A 26,550-nucleotide genomic window follows, 5' to 3' on the forward strand; every position below is an offset into this window, starting at 1 on the left:
AAGTGCGCAGCAGCTAAACATTGCACGAAAATACTAACTATTTCAATGCAATGGAAAAGATCGATTTTCATTGTTTATTTTGCCAAATTTTACTTAAATTATTTTTTTTAATGATTTTCGTTAAATACGCTCACAAGAAATGTTTGACATGTCTTTTAAATTTACCAATCATGAAAAAGGGGAGTGAAAAATTAGTTTATCCGAATAGCATATGGAAAACCAAACTTATCAAAAGTCTACCAAAATTTCATTCATCATGATGAAACATGAATGTGTTTGGAACCTCAATAAATGTTCGCCAACTGGAACGTTTGATCCTTCCGATGTTGAACTTGTTCAACATTTGACCGAATAAACAATGTATTTTTCTCCGTGTTTTTGGGTTTTGAAACATACGATGCGCCTATATATTCTTAAGCGTGTCACATGCCTTTAATTTCTGACAGCAACGGGCGGCTGCATGAGGTTGCGCATAACGGCGGCTGTGCGAAAGCCGGCAAAATTTCCGTCCTTTTTCATCATCGCCGCGACGCGAGTCTGTCAGTTCGCAGAAAACCAGCGCCGCGTGCAGAAATTTTCGGATTGTTCGTAAAATCCAGAAAGTGCGGGGTGTTTAACCGTAGAAAAATTACCAAGTTTTGTGATTTTGTGCCTTGCGCACGAGGTGCGTTCGCTTCTTGGTTGCCGAAAATTGTTCAAAATCATCCGCCTAATCGAAAAGTGCTATCTGTGCCATGTAGCCATTTCGGTCTTGTCAGGGATTGGCTAGGAACGATTTTTTTTTTGCCTTCATTGATTCACAAGTAATTAACGAAACCAGCTCACTAAGAAGAAAACTTGTCAGATTACCGACCGTGGGAGAACCACAAAGAGCACCCTCATTCCCGAAAATTGAAACAGGCGAAAAAATAAGGCTCCGTCCGTGGAGAAGCGATTTTTGGTTAGTTTGTGTGAGATAGAGCCCTCCCGAAGTGTGAAGACGACCGGGAAAAAGGTTCAAAATCTTCGATCCGGTATCAGTGCTGCCAGAAGGGTAAGTGTGACTGTTATTTTAAATTGAAAATTCGTAAAAATCTCAAGTTTCCAACATGATACATTTTTTTCTCATCTTCAACAGTTAAATTCCCTGTGGTTTAACTTTCGATCTTTCAACTGTTTCGAATGAATTTTGGAGGAATTTATCAAATTGTTCAATGAAATACCTTAAACTTTAATTACTCTTATGAATTGAAATTGCGATAGCATCCCTGGTCCAAACAGCCGGTTTAAGCGGACCATACATTACACAAATGGCGTGTGCAAATTCGACAAACTTGTACAAACAGTACAAACAGCACCATACACCATGCCACAGAGGTTTGTACAAAACAAAAGTTTGTACAAAAAATTTCGATGCCGATCGATTTTACTCAAACCGTTTGCGCATTCATTCAAGAAGTGACACGCACGATGCAAATCGTATATACAGCGACAGAATTTGATCGCATTTGTACAAATGTGGTGTTGTGAAGTTTAGGCCCCCTAGGCCCCGCTTAACATTCAAGTTTGCAAATGTACATCGCATCACCGCGAAGCAAGCAACTTGCAAGGACTTGCATGCAAGTGATCTTAACTTCGGAGAATCGTTTGAACTGTTCAGCACGTGCAGTCAAAGGATTTTATCGCACGGCTGACTTTTACACGTTCGACGTTCGGTTCGCAAGGGAGAAAAAATCATTTTCTAACTTTGCAAGATGATTTTTCGTGACTGAAGTCGGGATGTTAGAATCGGCTTAAAGACGCGCGCTGGACGAGCTCTTGAGAAAAAAAATGTATGGCCCCTGCCGAAAGAAACAAGCATTCTACAAAGCCTTTGGATCTAATGAACTCGGAAGTTTGGTGATCCTTAAATTCAGTCAATGAAGATTAAATCAGAGATCTGCTAGAAAGCAAAGATCATATTCGACAATGAAATTTGCAATTTAGCACTTCATGTAAAGCCAGCTTAATGAAAACGACCCTGTGCCTACGACGATCGAGTCAGAATAATGACAACGGCAACTCTGGGCACGAGGAATTGGCCTCCCGAAAGAGACGACAAAGGTATATATGATGGAAACGGAGAGCAGACACAGGAAAAAAAGTCGCAAAGGTCTTCAATCTTGCCGCTTCTGCTGTTACCTTTTCGGTGAATGCGCAAAGGCCACGGTACCATACATCGAAAAGATCGAATCGTTGTGTGCGTGCGATATCGTTGCCTTCTCCCGGCACAAGATGCCTACAAAGAAGACAGAATACCATCCAGCCAGTCCAGGAGTCATCATCTTCCGTCGTGGAGCGCAGATTTTTACACTGTCCTTGCTCATTCCATTCTGTCGAGTTCTCCTGCCAGAACATTCTTCGATTTGCTCGCCGCTCGGTGCTTTTCATCTTTTTTTTTTGTTTTCCGTAAAGATTTCTTCGGCGATTTCACACATTGATTATTGTTGCCGCTGCTGTGTGCTATCCATCTCGAACCGATTGAACGGACTGACCATCGGTGGTTGTTCTCGAGGCGTGGACACACACAGACACAGTGCGAAGAGCACAAAATCAGACAAAAAAACTCAAGTGCAACAAAAGACATGAAGGAAAGAAGGTAGTCGCAGCAGCAGTTGATTTTGGTGACCGGTTCCCGGTGGTCAGTTCCGAGGCTGACCGGCGAAAGAGCGCCATTAGAAGCTTTAAACCAAGCACAAGTGAAGTGCTGCTGTGAATGGGTTTGCTGTGAAAAATGTGAATCGCTGCATTGCACGAGTCCTAGCGATAAGTCGCAAGTTCAAAGAACGGATGTTTGATCGGCGAGGAATTTGCTGAGTGGACAGAAAACGCCAAACTGGTGTCGACACTACCAGGTTGGTAGATTAAGTCTTTTTTTAAAGCTGCAGTTACAAGTTTTTAGAATGAAATCCTTCGAAAGGCTACGAAGAAAATGGATTAAAAATTCGATTCATCATTTCAAGAAGTGAATCGTTGCGTTTGTCTTCCTCCAAGGGAGTGATCCTGGAGAATACTCAAAGAATTGTTTCGGAAAATTCTTGTCGATTTGTTGAATACCATCTTGTTCAATTATGGTTTGCGATTTGGTGCACGTGTTTCTTTCATATAAATATTCTTTCAATTTCGAAACATGACACAATATTGGCATTGGAAGCGATAAGTTATTCCTTCTGTCCTTAAAAACCCCGTAATTTTTTGCTGTTTCCCACTTGCACTAAGTCAAAACTATCACCCACACAGTAAGCGGGATTTTTTTTTACCGAACTTTTGACTTGTGGAGTTCGTTGATCAGTTCGATCATTTTTTATTAGGTCCGTTTGATGAATGTTACTCGGTAAAAAAATACAAGAACACCGCCAATATTTACCGAATAAACTGAAAAGTTCAACGATTCGGTATTCGTATTACCGAGTGTTCCAAAAAACAAATCTGAGAAGATGGGAGTTATTTCACCTTTTGCTTTCTTGTTTTGATTGAATTATTCGATAAAAAATAACTTGGTTTATAGGTTTTGTGCAACGATATAGTATGCAATTTTGTTGCATACAAGCCTCTGTGCAATTTATTCCATTTAATTTGTTTTTCGCAATATTTTTTATTGCAACAGTACAAGGTCTCATGCCAAATTTGTGCCAGATCGGATCACGGAAAGGGGTCGCTCAACGAGCCTAAAATTTGTAAGGGATTTTGAGACATTTTTTTCAGAGGAACATGAAAATCTAGTTTTTTTTCTAATAACTTTGGTCCCCTTCGGCCGATTTCTTTTGAAAACGGTTTTTCTTAAAGCCTAAACTATGACAAATATTCATCCGAAGACTGCATTTCAATTCGACTTATGATAAAAAAGTTATTAGACAATTGAAGTCACACGTGGTCACACCATTTGGAAAAAAACCATTGAATTGCTATTGGAGTCAAGGAGCGAGAAAACATCATTCAAATTTATCACGAAAATGAATGGTCCTAATTGACTTCCTTGAGGCACACCAGAGGAGGCAAGAAACTGATTTGAAAAGGAGTCACCAATACGAACGGATAACTTTCGACCCGTTAACTAACTACGGAACCAGTGCAGAAGGGATCCACAGAAACCCAAACGTTCGAGCTTTTCGATAGCGATATCGTGGTTCAACTTGTCGAATGCAGCAGAACGAACAGTATGAATGGCGTCAGTTTGGGTTTTCATAGCAAAGCTGTCTTGCACATAGATGTAAAGGTGAGTAAGTTTGTAGTCGTGGATCGTTTAGGCATGAACCCGTGCTGAGCGTTGGAAAGTTGGAGCTTGAATAACGAATTAAAGGGTGTCCACGATGAAATTGCCACACTATGAAATTGCTCTAACTTTTTGACTGTTGGGTAAAATTAATTGAAAATTTGGGTGGATTTAGTTCATAGTGCATTGTTTACATCCTGCAAGTTTTAAAGTCCTGTGATCAAAACTCGCGGAAATGGAGTCGAAAGAACAGCTCATGCGTGATAAAATCTTGCACATTCATCACGAGAACAAGGATCTCTCGCATCGTTCCATCGCTAAAACGTTGGGATTCGCGAATTCCACGATGCCGCGAGTAATTAAGCGGTTCGAGGAACGATAGACCACCGATCCCTAAGAAGCCTGCACCTTAGCCGAAGTTTTGTCTAGAAGGCTAAAACAAAGGCTGGGCTCCGAACGTTCAAGGTACAAAAGGCCCCCAATCGTGACGAGAAGCAAAACGAGTCCGCCAAAACTCGTTGTACCTCAACATGCTGACGAAAGTTGAATGCTGCATCATGGACGACGAAACCTATGTGAAGGCCGACTTCAAACAGATTCCCGGCAACCGGTTTTCCACGGTCAATCATAAGTTCAGCGTTCCGAAGCATGTCCGCACTCAGAAGATGTCCAAATTTGCGAATAAATTCCTGGTTTGGCAAGCCATCTGCACGTGCGGGAAGCGGAGTGCACCTTTCGTGACCCAGGACACGATGAACGGACAGGTGTACATGAAAGAGTGCCTCCAGAAGCGACTGCTTCCTCTCCTTCAAGGACGTGCTGAAGTGGTATGCGGACATAAGGTCAATTTCGTGCCGAAAATGTTCAACCACCCAACACTCCACAACTCCGCCCCATCGAGCAGTACTGGGCAATTATGAAGCAGCACCTTCTTAAACGACCTAAGGTAGTGAGGACATTCGAGGAACTGAAGAAAGTATGGGTTTACGTGCAAAAACGGTTGATTCACAGGTTGTGCAGAATCTTATGGACGTAGGGACTGTAAATAAAATATGAGTAAAATGGTAAAATGAAGATTAATAGTTATTTTTCAATCTCTGAAAATTTGATGGAAATCGGATGAAAACTCGAATTTTGCGAATAAATGTTGTGTGTAGCAATTTCATGCTCAGGAGAAATGGATCCAGTTATAAAAATGCTAGAGAACTTCTCGATAAATCACAAGTTTCGGGATCAGAATTCACTGTATCGCTGTTCAGGAACACGCGAGGCGGAAACCCTGATTTTTTCGGCTGAATTTCCACGTGCTTCCGCAATGCTTTCGGACTACTCTTGAAATTCCGTTGTAGCCAATTAATATAATTCTGGTAGCAACGCTTACTGGCTTTCTTATAGGCAGCATTCAATTTGCGATATTTGTCCCTAGTGTGGAAGGACTTGTGCTTGTTGTAGTTACGTAGTGCGCGCTGTTTAGCCGTCTTAAGACGCCGTAGGATTTCAGTAACCCAGGTGGTTCGTAGATTGGTAGCAGATCTGCGTGTCGGCACATGGCGATCGATGATATAATTAAGGATGTTTATACTTTACTTCAACAATCAAAAGAAAAGTTAATCGATGGAGCCTTGAGTGTAAAATTAAACGCATTTTAGAAGTCTTTACAGTATCATCCAGTACCAGTTTCTAAGTTTTTTTTTCCATTTTCTTAACATGTCCTTCTGGCCTTAGACTGTCTTCTTGCTCTTCCGAATTTCTCGCTACACTATTGTCCAGTACTGCTCCACCGGACTCAGCTCCGGACAGTTTGGCGAGTTCATGTCATTTGGAACAAAATGGACAGAATTGGCCTCACACCACTCCAGGACACTTTTAGAATAGTGGCATGATACCAAATCTGGTCAAATTAGCGGAGCATCGTCGTGCTGCTGCAAGAACGACAAAAGGCGCTTCTCGAGGCAATCAGATTTGTAGATCTCGCCATTTACTGTGCTTTTTGTCACGAAACGCTCACTCCTCCGCAAGAGCAGAGAGCCTGCGAAACAAAGCGAACTTCCACATTTTATGATTCTTTAATTTGTTGTCCACATCGAACTTGCCTTTGCCAGTAAAAAAAAAACTCCAACTCCGGAATTGGCTTGGAATCGGCTTTTGTGTACGTTTCGTCGTCCATCACACAGCAGCCACATTTTGTCAGCATTCTCTCATAGAGCTTCCGTGCCCGAGTTTTAGCCGGCGATTTGGGAAGTTCTGTGCCTCGTATGTATGTGGTTCAGCTCTCTTTTTTGCATTCTGGACGTAGCTGTGCGACATGCCGATCTTTTCTGCCAAATCACGGCTTGAAACTGTGTAACTTAAGGTTTCGTTCTACGCTGGCTGAACGGGAGACCGTTAACGTACTGCCGCATATCACAAGTGTGTGTTTACGCGTTGGGCGTTGTAAGTTCACTTCAGTAAGGCTGTGAGAGCCGACGATGCTGTTTGTTAGGGGTGGGCAATCGCACAAGCGATAATCGGCTACACAGAAACTTTGTGGTTTGCTTGAATCATCCGCTTCACCTTTCCCTACGTCTTTTTGTTCTCCGGTTCCGGTTTTCTTCCAGCTCCTTTATCGTGATCGAACGTCAACCGCTCCTGGAGCCGCTTCAACACTCTGGAGACGGTTGAATGGTGAATGTTCAACATTTTTCCCAACTGCCGGAGCGACAGGTCTGGAAGTTCCAGGTGTTTGGAAAGAATTTGTTCTCTCGACTCGCTTTGGTTCACCTCCATTTTCGACTTCGAGTTTGACAGCATATAAACAATACACATCAATGAGAAAGTGTGCAGATTTGGTTGATTTTTACGCAATGGCAAAAAAAGTTATGCCCTATTGAATGTGTCGCAATAATTTCGTGTTCGCCCTTTAGAGAGGGTCCGGTTGTTGAGCCAGGTTTCGGTAAAGGCAATGATGACTTAGCTTAGGTAAGAAATCCGTAGAATAAATTTCTAAGGCCTCTGCAAAAACTGACTCTTTGCTCCCATATGTTTTTTTTTCGATGCCTTTTTGGTCACCAAGCATAAGTGCGAAATTGGAGATGTTTGGCTGATTCCTGAATTTCCGTTTCAATTTTGTATGGACATTTGTATGGAAAAAAATCAGCTTCACACAGCTATTCAAACTCCACAAAAAAAAAACATTTGTATGGAAAATTCCAGAAAATTCAAATAAGCTTGAAATCGTGTTTGTCTATTTTTAAGCTTCATTTTTGTTGGCTGACCTGTGAAGAAGATAAGTATTTCATTAAAAATAAGTTGAAGGGTTTACGGTAGAATTACAAATAAAATTCTTTTGTCGCTGTTTTTATAGTAGAATCCTGCTTATCCGAGCCACAATTTCCTTACAAAATCCATGGAAAGTTGTGTTTTTTTTTTAGTTCACCGCAACCAACGGATCTCCCGCAACACATTCATTCCCCAGCACAGGGGCATGATAAGGCCAATAATTTCTAGCGCAAATATGCTGCGTAACTTACCCATAGCTCGTTTGGGCTGGGGCAGGTCGAGAATCGATACTCGGGGAACCGACCGAACATCACCAACCACTGGATGAGATGAGCTCTCCCTAGTCGAATCCTGAAAGATGAAACTAGTGGGTACGGGTAGAGGCTCAGGTTGGAAAACCTCTACCCTAACACATACACATACGCTCTGTTTCTCTCCCGGTGTACAGGAACAGGATGATACGTTGTCGTGTGCATACGATTTCTGGACACTAAAAGTGCTGGATAAAGAATCGTAAGATTAAAAATATTGAGTCAGGAATTTGTTGATGGTAGAGTTGAAATTTCATGTTGATCTCAGTTAATACCAAATCAGTCCAACAGTAAAATTTGTAGATAAAAGATTGTTTTGAAAAAAAAAAATTAACATACTGTTGGTATTCATTCCAAAATAATCATTTATCAATTTTACCATTATTGACATCATTCTCTGGTTTCTACTTCCAGATTCGAACGCAATCGTTCCTATGACATTTTTGTCTCTGGTATGCGTTCCGAAAGGACATGGCAACACTTTTGGGGCCACTAACAACGACGACAACGACCAACGGCAGCAGCAGCAGTAGTTCTTCTCCGAAGTGGGAAAAACTGTCCCAATCAATACGGGACACGAACAATCTCCCTGGCGGCGTTGGCGGCAGAGGCAGAAGCAACAAAAGTAGTAGTGCAAGTGGAACCAAACTCCTAGTTGTCCTGCAACCAGCATCATCAATTCCGTACGACATTGCAGCTGACCGACGACCAGCTTGGCTGCGGCGTGGTGGTCAGATCCATAACTCTTGTCACAGAGATACAAAAGCGTCCACCCTCTGCTTCCTGCAGCACCTTTCTCTAAGAGGGGGCGCCTTCCAGCAGTGTTAAAAATTTGGCTGAATACCAAAAAACATTAATAGCTCCAAGCTACCACCCTCTATCTGAGGGACGACACTAACGTGTGTGTCCTTTTTAGGTTAGAAATATATATTCATTTTTTGTTATCGTGTGGGATCTGATTCCTCGATTTCGGAACCTAGAGTAAACAAACACACGTACAACGCGAGAAAACCATTGCAGTCCGGAACATTACCAAACGAAAAGGGACTTCCAACCTGTGTCCTCTCGAGCAAATTCACGCTCCACTCCCGGAGCAGCTGCGGTGAAATATCATAAAAACCTACCATATATGAAGAGTGCAAGGAATCACAACCAGACTAGGTTCTGTAGCGGCAAATATCATTTGGATTGGAATCAAAATTCAATCTAGGGCATCTCTAAGTACAGTGTTGTGCCCCTCCACTCTCAGTTATAGCTAAAAAGCCAGATCGGAGACGGTGAACAAAAAAAGGAAGAAAATTACCGAGTGATACTAGATCTAATACTCTTTGGAACTGCAAAACTGTTTTGTGTTACCTAGTTTGTCTCTGTTGGGACAACGTGGATATCGCGGGAACATTCGATTGGCTTGTAAGGGAGTGTGAAAAAAAGCCTAACAACGATGACTGCGACACAGCCGAATCGAGAATTCGTCGATGGATGGACACTGGCACAGACCCTCGGAGAAGGTGCCTATGGCGAGTAAGCTAGCTTTTTTTCGATAACTCTTACCTTTTGGAACACTTGAAGATATTGTTTGGATTAAGGGGTAGAGTTTGATTAGAATGTGCAGCGAATTCAACCCATACACAGAAATTTAATTTACAAAATTTAGTGAGGAAAAAAGGACGGACAATCCTTAGACGTTCTTAAAGGATGAAATTCGTAGAAGAGAAAAGATAATGTGAAGGTGCATTTACGAATTTTTGTTTCGCTTTGGATAGCTCTAGTCTAGTGAAATTACAATTCAAATTAACACGGTTTCTCAAAGAAAATATTCTGCAGTTTTTTTTTTCGAAAAATTCAGAAATTTTTGAAGATGGGATAAGTTCAGCATTAAAAAGATGAGATCTGAGACACAAGATTTGAGACTTGATACTGAGACCAGAAATTTGAGACATGAGATTTGTAACCTGAAACCTAAGAATTGAGATCGAGAATGACGACTTAAGATTTGGCATTTGAGATTTAAGAATTCAGATTTGGGATTTGAGACTTTTGAATTTGAAAGTTAAACTTGAGAGTTGAAGGTCGAGACATGAGACCAGGACCAAAGATCTTAGGTAAGGCTTATGTCGCATGTCTCAGTTCTGAAATCTCAAATATCGAGTCTCATGTCTCGAATCCCAAATCTCGGTTTCAGATCTCACTCAGGTATCAGTTATCAAGTCATTACACATGTCTTAGATCGCTCAAGCTTTAGTGCTAAATTCATTCCCACCTTCAAAAACTATTGTGAGTTGTGGTTAAAAACTGGACTATAAAATGTTATCTTTTAAATACAGTGTTAACTGCCGACAACCTTGTAGAACCTTGAAGTCGTGTAGAAAAAACAAGGTTGAAAAATTATTAAAAAAATTGATCACAATTATGGATGGCATCAATGCAGAAGGATGGTAAAGTGTCCCCAATAAATTTTAAAAGGCCATGAAGTGAATAAAATCAACTAAACTACACTATTCACTTGAAGTGTAAGGAATAAATTTTATCGTATTTATACGAATTATTAAAATGTTTTTTAACCGAATTTTTCATAAGTCAAAAACCAGATATATTTCAGAATGAAATATTGATTTCCGAATTCAGGAAAAAACAGTTAGATATAAAACATGTTTAACCATTAAGTAAATAAAAATAGTTTTTCTCAAATCACTTTAAAAAAAATTAACAGAAATATGTATAACTTTCAAAGTGTTCTGCTTCCGTACATTGTAACAACATTCATTAATCACCATGTGTTTTATCCTTTGTCCTATTTTCTCTCCTTTCCATAAACTTGCTCACTCTCTGTCTCTCCGGTGGCTTGCTCGAAACGAACCGATCCTGCGCCCGCACTCCACGTGGGAAACGGATGCTGCTGCTGCGATATCCTGCCTGATGTGATGTCCGTGATTCCATACCTGGCCTCCTGGTGCTCTCTTGTTCTCACGCAACTGTATGTGTTGCTGTTTCTCGTGTGCTCTCTTATTATCTCACCGCAACACAAACCGGTCGGAATCGACGGGACCATTCCAGAGTGAAACTGCTCATCAACCGCCAGTCGGGTGAGGCCGTAGCAATGAAGATGGTCGACCTGAAGAAGCACCCGGACGCGGAAAGCTCGGTCAAAAAGGAGGTCTGCATCCAGAAAATCCTGCAGCATCCCAACATTTTGAAATTTTTCGGCAAACGCACCCAGGGCGACATCGAGTACATCTTTCTGGAATACGCCTCCGGCGGGGAGCTGTTCGATCGAATCGGTAAGTGAGATTGTTGTTAAAATAGTTCCGGAACGTTGAGAAAATAGTGCAATCAGCAATTAAGGGTTGTTTGAAGTACCCAACCCCAGGAATAGGCGAAAAACTTTCGATGGAGAATTTTTCTTTTCTCTCTTAATGGATGGGGGGAACCCGACGACACTCGACTGACTCAGAAAGCCCAAAATTGATGTGGGAGGAAAAATGGAAAACCACCAAGTTTACCACCGAATCGAATGTCTGTGATATGTCTGGCGAAGAAAATTCAGCATAAATGAAGATTTCAGCTCAGTAGTCAGTTCAGGTCCACCTTTAAACATCCAATCGAAATCAATTCGGTTCCATGATATTAACATCGTAGTGTTAGGGAGTGGGAACACGTGATGAAATTTTTTTCCGTTCTGGTAGAACAATTAGGAACTTAGAATTTCCCTAGTTGAGAGGAGAGGGATGCATTATCTTATCGGTTTGATCCCGATTTCAGAAATTGCAGCCTTCAATTGCAAGGACATTTGAATCGAAGTAACGCAACTTTTACTTCCAATACCCAATTCTTGTAGATAAATTTTAAACTACCTACTGTAAAGCGAAAATGTAATGTTTCCTTTTCGTTTCTCACCAAAGTCATTTTTTCTAGAACATCTTAAATACTATCGAGTTAAATACTGTTTTGATATCAACTCGCTCTTGTAGGAATAATTTATTATTTATAGATAAAGATAAAATCATATCTTAAGAAAGAGGATCTGCAGTGACCTACAGCATGAGCTTCTTCACGTCACTTGTAGCTTTCAGAAGCTTGCATTCAACTCAGATTCCTTTTGTTATTTTGCTTAATCTGAAAAGTAGAATTTGTCAGAGAATTGCATATTTGGATTACGACAACCCCATTTTTTATATTTTGAATTAAATCATCATTTCAAAGGATGTTAGTGTGCTTTTTTGAATAAAAACACTGCTGAATGTTGCTAATACTGTACTCATTGACGGTGGAAAATGTATCAGAAGCAGGTTTCTTTAAAATTTCAATTTTTTTAAGGCGGTATCCGTAAATTACGTTACGCTAAAATTGTACTTTTTTGGCCCCCTTCCCCCACGTATTTCACAAATCGTGACGTCACAACGTACTGTCTCCTCACGATAACATAAGAGTTGAATGTTAAGGGAAAAAAGCACCTACTAGGCCGATATGCCTAAATCAGGTCATTCGGCCTAACGACTCTTCGGCCTGATGACCATTCGGCCTAATACCCAATACGTCCTGTCGGCTTAACAGTCTGAATAACCGTCACACACTAGGCACAAATTTCCCGTATGTTTGGATAACGTGCCGAATTAAGCCTACCCCTGTTCTGATGACGAAAATTGTGCGGGCAACAAAGGGATTTTTCAAACTCAATCGATTCAAGGATACATTAGACTATAACAGTTAGAACCAGAAAAAAACAAATTAGACACAAGGTACGAAATCTTAACGACTTTATTTTTATCCTGGGCTTTAAATTTTCAAAGAATAAAATAGCAATAGCCATTTACAACTTACCTTCTAATAACTTCTTCCCTACATCTTTCAGAACCGGACGTCGGAATGCCGATCCCGGAAGCCCAGCGGTACTTCAACCAGCTGATGGCCGGTGTGGAGTATCTGCACACTCGGGGCGTAGCCCACCGGGACCTGAAGCCGGAAAATTTGCTTCTGGACGAGCATGACAATGTGAAAATCTCCGACTTTGGCATGGCGACCATGTTTAGGTAGTAGGTACAAACCAAGTATCCTCCTGTAGCTGGATAAAACGCTTTGTTCCTTATTTATTTTGATTGTGTTTTATTTCGCTCTCTGTCTCTCTTTAGAATGAAGGGCCGCGAGCGTTTGCTGGACAAAAAATGCGGAACCCTACCGTACGTGGCGCCGGAAGTGCTAGTCAAACCATACCACGCAACACCCGCCGATCTGTGGTCTTGTGGAATCATTCTAGTCACAATGCTGGCAGGAGGTTAGTACACTTTTGATTTTTTTGAAAACGAGCTTATGAATATCTTTTTAACTCATCCTAATGCTTTCGAATGCTATGCGTATTGCCGTAATACTTTTCATCTCATTACCCCGAATCCAAAAAAGTAGTACTACTTGCCTCTTTACCTTGTCTTGTGCACTTTCTAACAAAACTTTCCTTTTGTTGTTTGCAAACCAATACCCCACACAACTGGCGTAAGCTTAAACATTACAAATCTCCCTAATAAGCACCATAAGCGAATTGAATCGACGAACTGAATCACGAATTCACCGCTATCTATCAGTATGGAAAAAAGTTGCTCGTTGCTCCAAATCATAGCTGTTCGTGTAAGAAAATGCTGCTGCTGCTGTATCAATGTCTTGGCTTTAAACTCCTTAAATGTGCAAATATGCCAATCATCGACAGAACAGAACGTTGCTGATCAGAAGAACATAATAGAAAAAGCAACTAATGAACATTCACCTAATTGCCTCCAAAAACCAAACCAAAAAACTGCTCTGCTGCACTTTGTAATGTGATTGAGTTTTTAATTTTTCTGTGAGTGTTGTGAACCATCTTCAGTTGACATGCCTTTGAACACTTGTTCTCGTTTTTTCGTTTGTATGATTTCCGTTTCCGGCTGTATCTTTGGTATTCTAGCTGTAGAATGTTGAGTTGCCACACCATCACGTATCTTCTAAAGCTTTAGTACCAGAGGTCCAACTGGGAACTGCTTGCTGCACAACCAATCAATTAACAACCATATCACTCCAAAAAAAAAATCAAAACAAATCCAAAGCGCTCTCAAAATCACCCGTGATGATCATATGTTGTATTCATGTATTTATGTAAGGCAATCGAAGCTGTGCCATTTTTTTTTCTTGTATTGTACGGTTGTTTTACTCTTTCGGTTTTAAGTTGCGCGCGCTTTGATGAGCTGTTGTTCGGCCTGAAGAAACGATGAAATCCAACCGCCAAAACAATCGTTCTATGTTTTTTTTAATTCGCTGTTTTTTATTTATTTATTTCGTGCGTGTTTTGCTCTTCATAAATACCAGCTTGTGAGTGTGTGATGTAAGTTAAGATAAAATCCGTATGCTAAGCTTGCTGTTGCTAGACATTGCTGTGATACTAATCCGAAGTGTAATGAAGGTGTTTTTTTTTTCGAGTGTAAGCTTATCCGAAATGTGCTTGTTGTTTTTGTGAGGATGACCTTCGGAAATATTCCATGGAAGAAAAAGTATGGGAAACAGTACCATAAACTATTGCTGAATTACTTATTTTTATTCAAGAAACATCGTAATGACTGTCATTATTAGGTATTGGTAGAGTTCTTCTTTCTTTAATATTATTTGGGAGCACATCTTACATTGGTTATTTATGGATGATAAGAAGGTAGTTTATGACATTTTGTAAAAGACATACACCGCCTTAGCCGATTTAGGCTTTACAGACTGAATAAATGACGTGGACAAGTTAAGATTAACATTTAACACCCAGTACCGAGATGGGAATCAAACACAAATAACATTTCAGGTTTTATAACCGGGTACAAGACCAAGTTTAAGTTTCATAAGAGGCCTGAAGTGTCTCATAAATCAATCAGTGTTACTTGGGGAACCCATGCCATCAGTAGACCAGCGACTACCGTCTTACCACGCTAACCACTCGATCACCGAGACGTACATTTTTAACATGAATTAATAAATTCCATCAGACTAACTGTCCGGCTGAAAGGAGGACATTTTAAGATTTGAAAAAGGCAATTTTTTTTATAACAACCAAACTTCTTTTTTTTACGAACATTTTCATCCCATAAAAAATAATGAGTCAATGAATACTTTCTTTAGTTCAGAAGATTGAATCAAGCCGTATTGAAATCCCAAATGACTGCGTAACCCAGAATCCTCGCAACAGCAGCTCATTCACAGAAATGTGTGTTTTTGCTCGTCCTTTCGGTAGCTTTTTTCGCTCCCTTCCCGGAGCAGGAGCGACACGTTGTTTTAAAGAATTTATGCCTATACGTTACTTCCCGTACTGTATTTATTTGTTGGCCCACAATGCGCATGTTCTCCCACACCCGTGTGGCCGTTCGCTCAGAGCGGTATTCTAGGACATATTCGCCAAACCATTATAACACACTATCGGCCACCACAATTCTAGCTTACGAGATGAGAACACTGTATCGCGTTTCTCACGGCACGATGCATTTGTTTTGTGATCAATGGTTCAAAATTCATTTGCATAGAGGCTTAGCCTACAAAATGGGTTGATTTTTTTTTTAATTTGATATTTTTTTCCTCGTATGTGTTGCTCTGCGAAGTCTCGCTTGCGATGGCAATTATTATCAATTGCATCGCAACACCCGGCCAGGAGTGAACGGACATCAGAGAGAACGAAAATTACACCCCCAATCGATATGGGCACGATGTAAGGCTTACCAACTTGAAGAGAATTATTCTTGTAGTAGGAATGTTTGAATTGAAAATGAATTATGAAAAGAAGATTGAAAATCTCATATCAGACATTTGTCCCCCACCAGTTAACTGTAGAGCCAATGAAGCTGACAATACTTCCATCGCGCAGTCAATTATGAATGATGTCATGTAGCTGCTCTAGACAAATTTCTATTGAACACAATAACGTACCATGATGGTCATAGTATACTCTTAACGTGGTTCAATTTTGCGTGTTTCTTGAGCTGGCAACTCTAGATTGCTTAACCTAGACACGTACCTGTAACAGCAGACGGCTGTCACAGTATTCCCTCCTGCATCCTAGAATCTTTTTGACGCCACTGACCTGCATCCCATTCGGGGACTGCCCTTGTGCAGTCTCCTGACTTCTTCAAAGATAGGACTGCTCCTCAATTGTCGCTTTCATTTTTGCACCACGCTCTCGCCTCTATTGTAGCTTTCATGTCGCTTTCGACTCGACATTCTTAACAAGATTCCTGGCGCGACGACCTCTAATTGGTTTTAAGGTCTGACGTTCTTCCAGTTGGCTCATGGTTCGACGACTTTCCATAATGCCAGGTAATTCAACCTTTATCTAGCTACGATTCGATTACCTTTCAGTTGACTTTTGATATCGACTCCTTTTGCTGCGGCTTGACGACCTTCTATGGCACTAGCACTGACCATACTGACTAGCCACTCGATTTTGTTTTCTGGATAATTTTTCCAACAGTACGCAATGTCGATTCCAGAGTGCGCATCGATCGATTTGAAAAAATGCTACCCCGGTTAGGAAATGCCAACCAACTTTAAAAAAACAGACAATTTCTACAATAAAATCGGGCTAAGCAGGTACATTTTTCCTACAGGGCATTTTTTCAAATTTTTTCGGTTCGCCACCTACCGTCGGTATTGTGTACCTGCAAAATCTGACAAAAAAAATTAGACAGAAATTGGTTAAATTTTTGTTCTAAGTGTCATGTCAGTGTGATCAGTGGCACTAGTTCGACGCCCACCATCGGGATCTGACTCGACGACCTACCATGGCGCCGGTAAATTGGAATCCAGGTCCCAATATCTCTCAGTTGGCTCCTAGTCCGACGACTGTTGCGGTAGCACGTGGCCGGTGGAAAGGAAGGAATTGTCTAGTTGGTGGTAGAACTTGGAATGCTTTATTTCACTTCACCCAACTGTCTTTTGTATGTTTGCTGCTCCTCTTGAACGCACGCACCGGAACTTATTCGTCTTCTTCATAGCATGACGCTCTTGTCCCTGTTGCAACTACGACCTTTCATGGCACCAGTTCAACGACCTCCACCCAAATCCTGGTGGACGACGGGATCCTCGACGACCTACCAAGGCACCGGGTCCGACGACCTTCCAATGGCTTCCGGTCCGATGGCTTCCCAATGGCTCTGATCCGATCACCATCCGATCCATGCGCTTGTCTCGAAGCTCTTCCTGCGGCTCGAAGCTTTCCCTACGCCTCGACGTCTTTCCTGAGGTCTGACGCTTTTAGTGGTCCAGCTCGACGACCTTCTTTTGGCTTTCCAGTCCGACGACTTTCCATGGCACCGGCCTTCCGTGGTACCCTGCTCGTAAGTCTTTCAGTGGCTCATTGCCCGACGACCACCTCCTGATTCCTGACTTGACGATCTTCCACGATACCGGCCCGCCAACCTTCCATGGCTTCCGGCCCATCGACCTTCCAATGGATTCTGGTCCGCTTCTAATGGATCCGACTCAACGACCTTCCAAAGCACCTGTCCGACGACCTCCCGTGTTGCCTGGCTTGTCGACCTCCACCTGATTTCCCGGTCCGACGACCTTCCAGTTGGCTTCTGGTCCGACAACCTTCCACCGTTCCGTGCTCGTTGACCTTCCTTGACTCCGGCTCGTTGTTGTTCCACCGGCTTCCTGGCTGGATGATTTTCCACTCTTGATTCCATTTCTCCTCCTTTCACCAGTGCTGGTCCCATAACCTGTTGAAGGAAGAACTTAGGCAGTGGAGAGGAGAGACTTGTCCTGTTCTTGGTGGTAGAAACTGGAATACTTTATTTCACCTCACCCAACTGTCTTTAATACAAAAACCATCTCCATGGTTACTTTATTAATTATGTGTATTTTGTTATCTGTCCCATCGATTGTTACGATGAAACAAATCTCAACAACGACCTTCCATGATTCCTGGTCCGACGACCTTGCTAAGATCTGAAGATCTTCAGTTAATTTCTCTTCTCGACTCCCTTGCTGCGGCTCGATGACCTTCAAAAGTCTCGATTCGACGTCCTCCCTATGGCTTCGGCTCGACGTTCTGTGTTTGGTCCGACGCCTCGTCAATAATGGCGCGACGATCTTCTATCTGGCTCCCGGCTCGCCGTTCTTTCACAGTTTCTCCGGCTCAACGACTTCCCAATGATTACACACCTTACAAAAAGTCGTTCCCACGGTATTGACAAAAAAATAACTCTCCTCATTACGACTAAAAGCCTGAAAACTCCTCTCACGACTCGAGAATCAACATCTCCACGTAAAGGTTTTTTAGGTTCCCGAAAAAACCTGTCCTCTTGGCAACTGGATGCCTGATCTATGGATCGACTAAAGATCTTGTAACCAACGGGCTAATCTACTGCTCAGTGGAGCAAGCACCCCCCTCTAGCCTCAGGGTCGGCACTCGTAAAAAAGGGAATCGCGGACTCAAGGAAACACTTTAGTTCGGTCAAGAAAACTCCCACTTTGTTTTTCCGAAAAAAACGTTCTGAAAATCGTGGCACTGGTCAAATGGGGTTGGTTATGGCAATTCGCTTTTCCCCAGACAATTATTCCCAAGGAAACCATTTTGTCCTACCTTGTGTTGCGGCGCGGTGCCGTGACGGTGTTGCGGGTTGGCGTTGGCTAAATACTCCTAGCGGCTTCCCGACGATTGCTGACAGGGATCCAAGAATCTCTTGGTGGGTGGCGAAGGTCGAACAACGACGAATTGGATGTCGAATTCGGAAGAGGCACGCTGGGTATCGGCTGGTTCACGGTACGCGCAATGTTGGGTGGAGCTGGTTCCTGGTTTCCTGGAGGTAGATCTTCGGTGGATCGACCGGTTTCCAGCCAAAAATTACGGGGTCCTAAGGCACATGATATGATACGGAAATGGATTAGTCGGACGCCGGGTACGGGGTTCAAAATGGCGGTTATCTGGTTAAAACTGTGGCCCAGATAACTTGCTGGGTTGCCTACTGGCTTTGTGTGGTTTGGTGAAGTCGACGTCTCGAGCTTATGGATCCAAATGAGCCTGTTTCTTAGCTAGGCTATTGACCCCGTACTCCGGTCATAGACATTTTAGGTCCGTCCAGTAATTCCTCCCATCATGTCCTGTTACGCTTCGATGCGTTAGCGTTACCGTCATCATAACGCGTCCTTCAGCTCCACCTGGTGTCGACTAGCGCTCTGTTGACCTGGTCACGGTGCCTCTACGCGTTCGGTATCTTGGAGTGGTCATTCTCCGTTCCTCCCTAAAGCACCTCCTTGAATCATGATGGTGTGTTTCGTTGTTTAAACTAAGATTCTCACTACACTCAACGGTAAACTAACGACCTCTCCTTACAATAACTCGAGGTTAATGAACACATAACTCTCCTCTAACGTCTCGAGATATGACCTTTTCTCGTAACGGTTCAAAGTTAACTCTAATACCCCTCTTCTTTTTGACTTAAGGCCTGTTCTCTCCTCGGGGCTAAACACGCAAACCTCTCTCTTGAAGACCTTCAATGACTCGAGGTCCACCTTCTTAACACCAGAACATAAGATACGAATCGTGAGATCGGATGTACACTACTAGACAGCCCTGCACAGTTGGTTTCAGTCTGCTCCGACCGTTGTCTGGTCTTTCTCTTTGTCACGACTCAATATCGACCTTCCTGGTACACAAGCTGTGACCTTAATTACATAGAGTATTTGGTTCATCTCGTACTGCGCTCCTGGAAGCACAATCAACCTCTTCATTATCTACAAAGCTATATCGATCAAATCAGCGGTGTATAGTGAACCTCAAACGGGTCCATTAGTGATACTCTACATCGGCGATTCTGCCAAAGAGGTTTTCGTTAAGCCTCCAGTGGACACAGAATTTCGTTATACATTTCGAAGCTTATACTTCTTCTTGTACCAACATAGCCAAAACATGTAAGCATCCTGGAAAATGAAAGCCTTGCGTTCTTCATTTTTCTTTTCAATGTGACTTAAGTTACCTGTAAACATTTAAGCATTGCAGAGATCACTACGACCGAGCCAACCATGTGCTGAATATCGCAAAAGATACCGGAACAAGAGGAGTAATGAAGCGTGCATTTTCCTGCCAAACGCTTCATATGAGTTGTTATAAAAATAATGCAACGTAAAAGTAATCTGTAAATCTGTAAAAAGGTTAGATCTCATCAAATACGTTTTCATCGAGAGGATACATACAGTGAGGGGCAAAATAAAGTGTCCAAATTATTTTTTTATCATTTCATTTATTTTTCTGGTTAAATTCACCGAAAACACATCGTAATCATTTTTAAAATATTGTTTATTATGTTCTTTTTAATTTTTGTTTATGTTACGCTGGTAAAAAAAAGAAAGTTTTTCTGATAGAAAAAAAAAAACAATTTGCATTCCAAAAAAACATGGGCAAAATAAAGTGTCCAACTCAAAAATCAATATAATTTCAATAAGTTTCCATCGAAGGTCCCTCGAATTTGTTTGTTTTGTGTATTTTGACGTTTCATAAACAACTGGCTTGGCTCTGGAGTATTCAAACAGGTGTCTACATTCGAATAAATTGTAAAATATGGAGAACGCTTAAATTTCTGGTTTCATTCCGTTGTCCATCCGGAAACTGAATGTTCGTGATGTGAATAACGGTCAAACGCACCGGGAAGTGGCCAAGCACTACGAAATCAGCCAGACAGCGGTATCAAAAATCATGAAGAAGATGAAAACGTTCGAATCGGTGATGGATCGTCCAGGAAGAGGACTGAAGCCCAAGACAGATGCCAGAACGGACAAGAAAATCATTCTTGAAGTGAAGAAAAACGCAATAATAACGATCCGACAGATACAGGAAGATCTCCAATTTTCGGTATTGCGTTGTACTGTCCGTCGCCGCATCCATGCAAAGGAGTACCATAGAAAGATCGCAGTGAGAAGGCCTTTCATCAGCCAGGTGAACAAGGCTAAACGGTTCAAGTTCGTCAAGGAACACGCCGATAAACGGCTCGAGTACTGGAAAACATTGTTGTGGCCCGATGAATCCAAATTCGAGCTATTCAACCGGAAGAAGCGGGATCATATGTGGAGCAAGTCGGGTGAGGAGCTCCAAGATCGCCATATCCAAGGAACAGTCAAGCACGGTGGAGGTAACGTGATGGTGTGAGGGTGCTTTTCTTGGGGTGGGGTGGGCAATTTGGTAAAAAATGACGGAATCATGACAGCTGAGTCATATTCCAATATCCTGCGGGAAAACCTCGAGGTATCTCTCATCAAGACGGGCCTCGAAGAGCGCTTCGTTTTACAGCAGAATAACGATCCGAAGCATACGGCCAATCTGATGAAGTCATTTTCCCGTTTCTGCCGCATCAAACCCCTTGAATGGCCCCCACAAAGTCTTGATCTGAACCCCATCGAAAATCTGTGGGCCATTCTCGATGCTCTGATTGATAAGACTGGTGTGACAAATTAAAAATACTTATTTTGATGCCATGGAGCATGCGTGGGAGGAACTCAACCCACAACACTTGCACAACCTTGTTGAAAGTATACCGAAGCACTTGTAGGAGGTGTTGAAGGCCGAAGGAGGCCATTCCCATTATTAAATCGTTCTTGTTTGCCTTCAGTTTGAATCAATTTGAAGCTGTACCGATCTGGATACTTTATTTTGCCCCTGTTTTTTTTTGGAATATTAACTGTTTTTTTTTCTATCAGAAAAACTTTTTTTTTCAACAACGCAACATTAACAAAAATTGAAAAGAACTTAATAAACAATATTAAAAAAATGATTACGATGCGTTTTAGTTGAATTTTAACCAGAAAAATAAAAGAAATTGAAAAAAAAACAATTTGGACACTTTATTTTGCCCCTCACTGTATTTAACTGATCCGGATCCGTGGGTCTTCAGTTGGCAGGAGTATAGGACAGATGCGTTTTCGGTACTGAAAACTTTCGCAACGTTGGCAAACGAAACTTCTGAAGCCTCTTCTCATATCTTTCTTGTGTAAGAAATGTTCACGTGATTTTCCCATCAATCCACAGCGTGCTTGCCAAACCAGATATTTCTTCGAGAACTTTGACAATTTCATGTGCTTGAAAATATCTGCTACCTTTCCCCTTCCTTTTGCCGTATAAAACTCCTGTCCCGGAAGCTGCTTGTAGTCGGCTTTGACGTAGGTTTCGTCGTCCATTACCACGCAGTCAAACTTCGTCAGCATCGTCGTGTACAGACTCCGGGATCGCGCTTTGGCCGTCGTATTTTGTTTATCATCGCGATTTGGAGTCACTACCTTCTTGTAAGTCGATAGACCGGCTCGTTTTTCGGCTTGATGCACGGTTGTAGACGATACACCCAGCTTATTTGCGGCATCTCGAAGAGCGAGGCTTTCGCTTGAAACTACAGACAACTCTCTGTCGTCTCAGCGGCTTCCGGTTTTCGATTTCCCCCCGATCTAGACTTCCTGGCTGTCGACAAACGTTCCCCAAACACTTTAATTACATTTGTAACGGTTGATTTGGCAACTTTTAGCGATTTTGCCAGCTTTGCGTGCGAGTAGCTCGGATTTTCGCGATGCGCGAGCAAAATTCTGATACGCTGCTCTTCTTCCTTGGACGGCATTTTGACAACTGAAGAGTGAATTCCAAAATCAAAATAGGAGCAACATTCTACACACACACACCTTCAAAATGAGGGGTGTTCAGGTTTTTTAAATGCAAAATTGAAAGAAATACGTCAAGTTGATATTGACCAAATTTTGACCGTATCACCCTTTACCTCACAATAATGTTCATCTTCCGGGTTATACTCAGCTGGATTCGATGTTCTTTTAATCTTTTTATACTATTTTCGTACTTCTGAAAAACTTTTTTTACGTAGCGAAAATTTTGACGCCTACTGGAACTTTGTCAGCTTCAAACATTTCGAAGCTTATGCCTTAAAACCAACCTGTCTTTAGTGTGATTTCATTACAAAAGATGCCAATGTTCCTGGTTTTCCAGGATTTGTCTATTACCGTATTTTTTTTCACCTGGAGGCAAACTAGAGGCAACCTAGGTTCGCTCTAACTGCTGTCATCGTGCTCATTTATTGCTCGAGAGGCAACCTAGGTTCGCTCGAAAAAGGGACGGAGTCGCCCTGAGAAAAAAGTCAGTTTTGCGAGAAGTTCACCAATACTCTCAACGTTGTTGTCAAAACATTAAACAGCTGTTTTTGGCTGAAAACAAAACAGTTGAAATAATGAACGGGCAAATGATTATTGCCGCGATTTTGAACCTCTCAGCCAAGCAAAATCGTACTATCTGCAGTCCAGTGCAATCCGGACAAGAAAAACTGCAATCCGGATGTGAAGAACCGAATGAAGGAATCCAGAAAGGAGGACAAAATGACAGCTGCATGTAAACTTTGCGCTCGTTCTCACGCACACCTACGTATGGAATAACTCGAAACCCGAAACTTGCTTTTTTATTCTGACGGTTCCAGAGCCAAATCCGGAATCAAAAAAAAAAATACGCCATATGTGTTTGATGGGTTTTTCGATGATCAGATAAGTCTCAGTTCTTTCCTTATTTTTCAAAAGAAGTCTAATTTTGCCTGATTTCTGTATTTTTTGGGGCTAGGAAAATTGGACCTAAATGTGCAATATAATGTCTAAATTTCCGGACAGTTCTTTACTTGGGGGGTTTTCCCAAGATGGCTGACAATCCAAAATGCATTTATCGTTCCCCATGTAGATGCTAAGTTACGTTTAGAAAGGGCGACGACTTGCTGCCATTAAACACTCATTCGTCCTCTTTCTTCGGTGTACAACAAGCACTCTACTGACGAGTGATTCCCGATAACAAACCTATTTGTAGAATGCCTATTTCCAAAATCAAAAGTTGTGTACTGCCATAAGCCGGTGACGAAAAAAACTGCGTCGCGCTTGTACTCCGTTCGATACTGATATCGGAAACATTTATGTTTTTTTTCATTCATTTTCTTTATCTTTATTCTTTCTTTTGCCGGTTTTTTTTTTTCATCCCTTTGCCTGTTCCATGCAATCCGGGATTTTCTGCGCTACTGCTATGAACGTGCTCGTCTTGATCATCGGAATTAACTCCTCACCACCACAGAACTGCCCTGGGATCAACCGTCGACGTCCTGTGCCGAGTACCTCTGCTGGAAAGAGAACAAGTACACCACCGCGACTCCCTGGTGCAAGCTGGACACCCTGACGTTGTCGCTGCTGCGGAAGATTCTGGTCCCGAGCGCGTCCCAGCGGCTCACCCTGGACAAAATCCAGGAGCACAAGTGGTGCCGTTTGCAGTTCAATGGAAATCAGGGTGAGTGCTGTTGCTTTGAGAGTGGATTTTATTTCACTCGAGTTTTATTTCAGTTAAGTTCTCAATATTTTTAGTCGACGTTGCAAAAGTCGATCAATAAAGATTGTGTGATTGAGTGAGTAATAATACTAAGTACGTTAGGTCAAAGATAGCTAACTAATCTGTTCAATAAATAATACACAAAACGTGTTAAAAAGAAGAGTGAAAGTGCAACTTGGCCGGATACTGCAATCAATCGCATAGGTGCAAGTTTTGGTTCAGGTACTGAGTGACTCTCAGCCGTCCGTTCATACTAATGGTAAAAAATCCTGAGAGTAACTTTGTACCTTGGCCAACGTTGCTTTCATCCACCACACACGCGGTTGAGATCAAACACGGATTAATTAGTGCTTCCGGCTTCCCACCTCCCCAATCAACAACACCCCTTTGGTCCGTGCTTTGGCGCTTTAGCTGTATGATAGAAGCTAATGATTTCATAAAGCTAGATTACCAAAGCATGGAACATGCTTGGGGCTCATCAACGAAAAGCAGTGAACATGGTGAAACAATTGTGCTGAAAGTTTAGTTTCTAGTATTTTGAGGCATTATGTTTTTAAGTTTTTAGCATTTTTATTGTTTTCAATTATCAGTTGTTATTAATGCAATTGCACGCCCATCTGCTTGCTGCCTTGCCCGCTTGGTTTGACACGTTTATTGGGTCTTTGGTGATTTTAGCTGTATGCTGGACCGTTCTATGATTGCGTAAAGCTTTATTACCAAAAATCCAATGAGCTGTGATTTTTGTTTTTTATTCTTAAGTTTCTTAGTGTGTTTTTATTTGTAGAACAATTGCAATGAAAGTGTTTTTTCTCCTAGAAAAAAAATCTTTTCCTCAAATGTTCAACTGATCTGACTCGTTGTTCTGTTTTAGGTGGCATTTCGGACTCCAGCGGCAATGGACGGGACGCGGTGGATGGAATGATATCTCCGCGGGCCAAACGTCTCTGCTCGAACCAGGACCTATCGACGCCGCTGGATGATTCCACATCGCGGCTTTGCCAATCACAGCCGGTGCCTACAATCACCCATATGGAGGTGCACGGTATGGAGGAGGCAATCGAAGCGCGTAACGGCTTTTGCTTCTCTCAGCCGACGATGCTCGATGATTTGATTCTGTGTACCCAGTTGAATCCGACCCAATCGGTGGGGGCCACCCAGTCAAATCCGTTCCAGCGGCTAGTTAGACGGATGACTCGATTTTTCGTGGCAGCAAAATGTGACGAAGCTCTCAAACGGTTGTCTACTGCCCTGGAGAAGTTGGGGTACAGCTGGAAATCCAACGACGAAGGCGTCATTACCATTTCTACCATCGATCGGCGAAAGCTACAGCTGATCTTCAAGGCTAACATAATTGAGATGGATGGTAAAATTTTGTGTGATTTCCGCCTATCCAAGGGTTGTGGATTGGAGTTCAAGCGACGTTTCATTCGGATCAAACAAAGTTTGGGGGACATTGTGATGAAAGGCCCGGTAACGTGGCCCATCGCCATTGCAACCAATTCGGTGCCTTAGACGTCATAGCGCTTTTCGAAAAGCCGCGCGGAGTTTATTATGAAACCGTTCCGAAGTGTTCTTGTTTTTGCTTTTTACCTAGTAGCTGCCGTCGGGTGATAAGAAACTAAAGTGCGTTTTGGTGTTCACTCTACCCTTAACTAGATTTTCGAAAAGTAGTATACGGTTTTTCACAACAGTACCTAATTATGGAAAGGAATTGACAAATTCAGGGAATCATTTTGCCGTTAGAGCACACAGTCCTTTTCTAGAATTTGTAATCAAGCAGAAATCTCACGGAGAATGTTGACTTATGAAATGAATTATACGTTAGCCATAAATGATAATCGATTTTCTATTGAAACTGTTTCGCATGTATTCTTGTGTTAGATATCACGTCCCTTACAGATTCGATAGGTAACATTCAATTTCTTTTGTCCAATTCAATTGTATCCTTGTTTGTTCAGATTCTTAGTTTAAATATAAGTGGTAGCTTCTCCGTCGTGGTCAGAAAAGAATTTGGTTCAAAGATAAACTGTCTCAGGAACAACCCTTACGAACGAATGCCTTGCTCCACGGGACAACTCTGATAAGGCTCTATACAGCATTTTGACATTTTGAAGACCTTTCGATAGCAGAAGTATTACGTGAAGAATTGAAAAAAGCCCTGTTTCAAACTCTAGAGGACATCGAGGAGGTGCGGCGTGTTCCTATGAGGGGTAAGTTTGTAGTTGTTAATTCCTACACTTATCATTAATTGTCATAAACATAGAAGATTGAAGAAGTAACATAAAAAATCTTTTCGACCAGGTGAATATTTTTAATTTTATCGATCCTTAGAACCTACTTAACGGAATACCACGCTTTGTAATTTTCATTAGACATAGTTTCGCTTCTGCGCCAACGGTTAAGCTTCTTGTATAACCTCACTG

The 26,550-nt window shown here is 42.0% G+C and overlaps 1 protein-coding gene across 2 annotated transcripts; it reads left to right on the forward strand.

Moving 5' to 3' along the window:
• Window positions 1-531: 531 nt before the first annotated feature.
• Window positions 532-25,982, forward strand: LOC129742826 (serine/threonine-protein kinase grp). 2 transcript variants are annotated; one of them, XM_055734765.1, is made up of 7 exons: window positions 532-1,033; window positions 8,215-9,321; window positions 10,855-11,078; window positions 12,650-12,827; window positions 12,927-13,069; window positions 23,879-24,088; window positions 24,999-25,982. In XM_055734765.1, exons 2-7 carry the CDS (start codon window positions 9,242-9,244, stop codon window positions 25,637-25,639), a joined length of 1,476 nt encoding a protein of 491 aa, XP_055590740.1. In that variant the 5' UTR covers window positions 532-1,033; window positions 8,215-9,241; the 3' UTR covers window positions 25,640-25,982. The 2 variants fall into 2 exon arrangements, with proteins under 2 accessions (XP_055590740.1, XP_055590741.1); XM_055734766.1 differs by lacking the exon at window positions 532-1,033 and adding an exon at window positions 2,301-2,873.
• Window positions 25,983-26,550: the final 568 nt, after the last annotated feature.

Source organism: Uranotaenia lowii, chromosome 2 (genome assembly GCF_029784155.1).
Source record: "Uranotaenia lowii strain MFRU-FL chromosome 2, ASM2978415v1, whole genome shotgun sequence".
NCBI classification, from domain to species: domain Eukaryota; kingdom Metazoa; phylum Arthropoda; class Insecta; order Diptera; family Culicidae; genus Uranotaenia; species Uranotaenia lowii.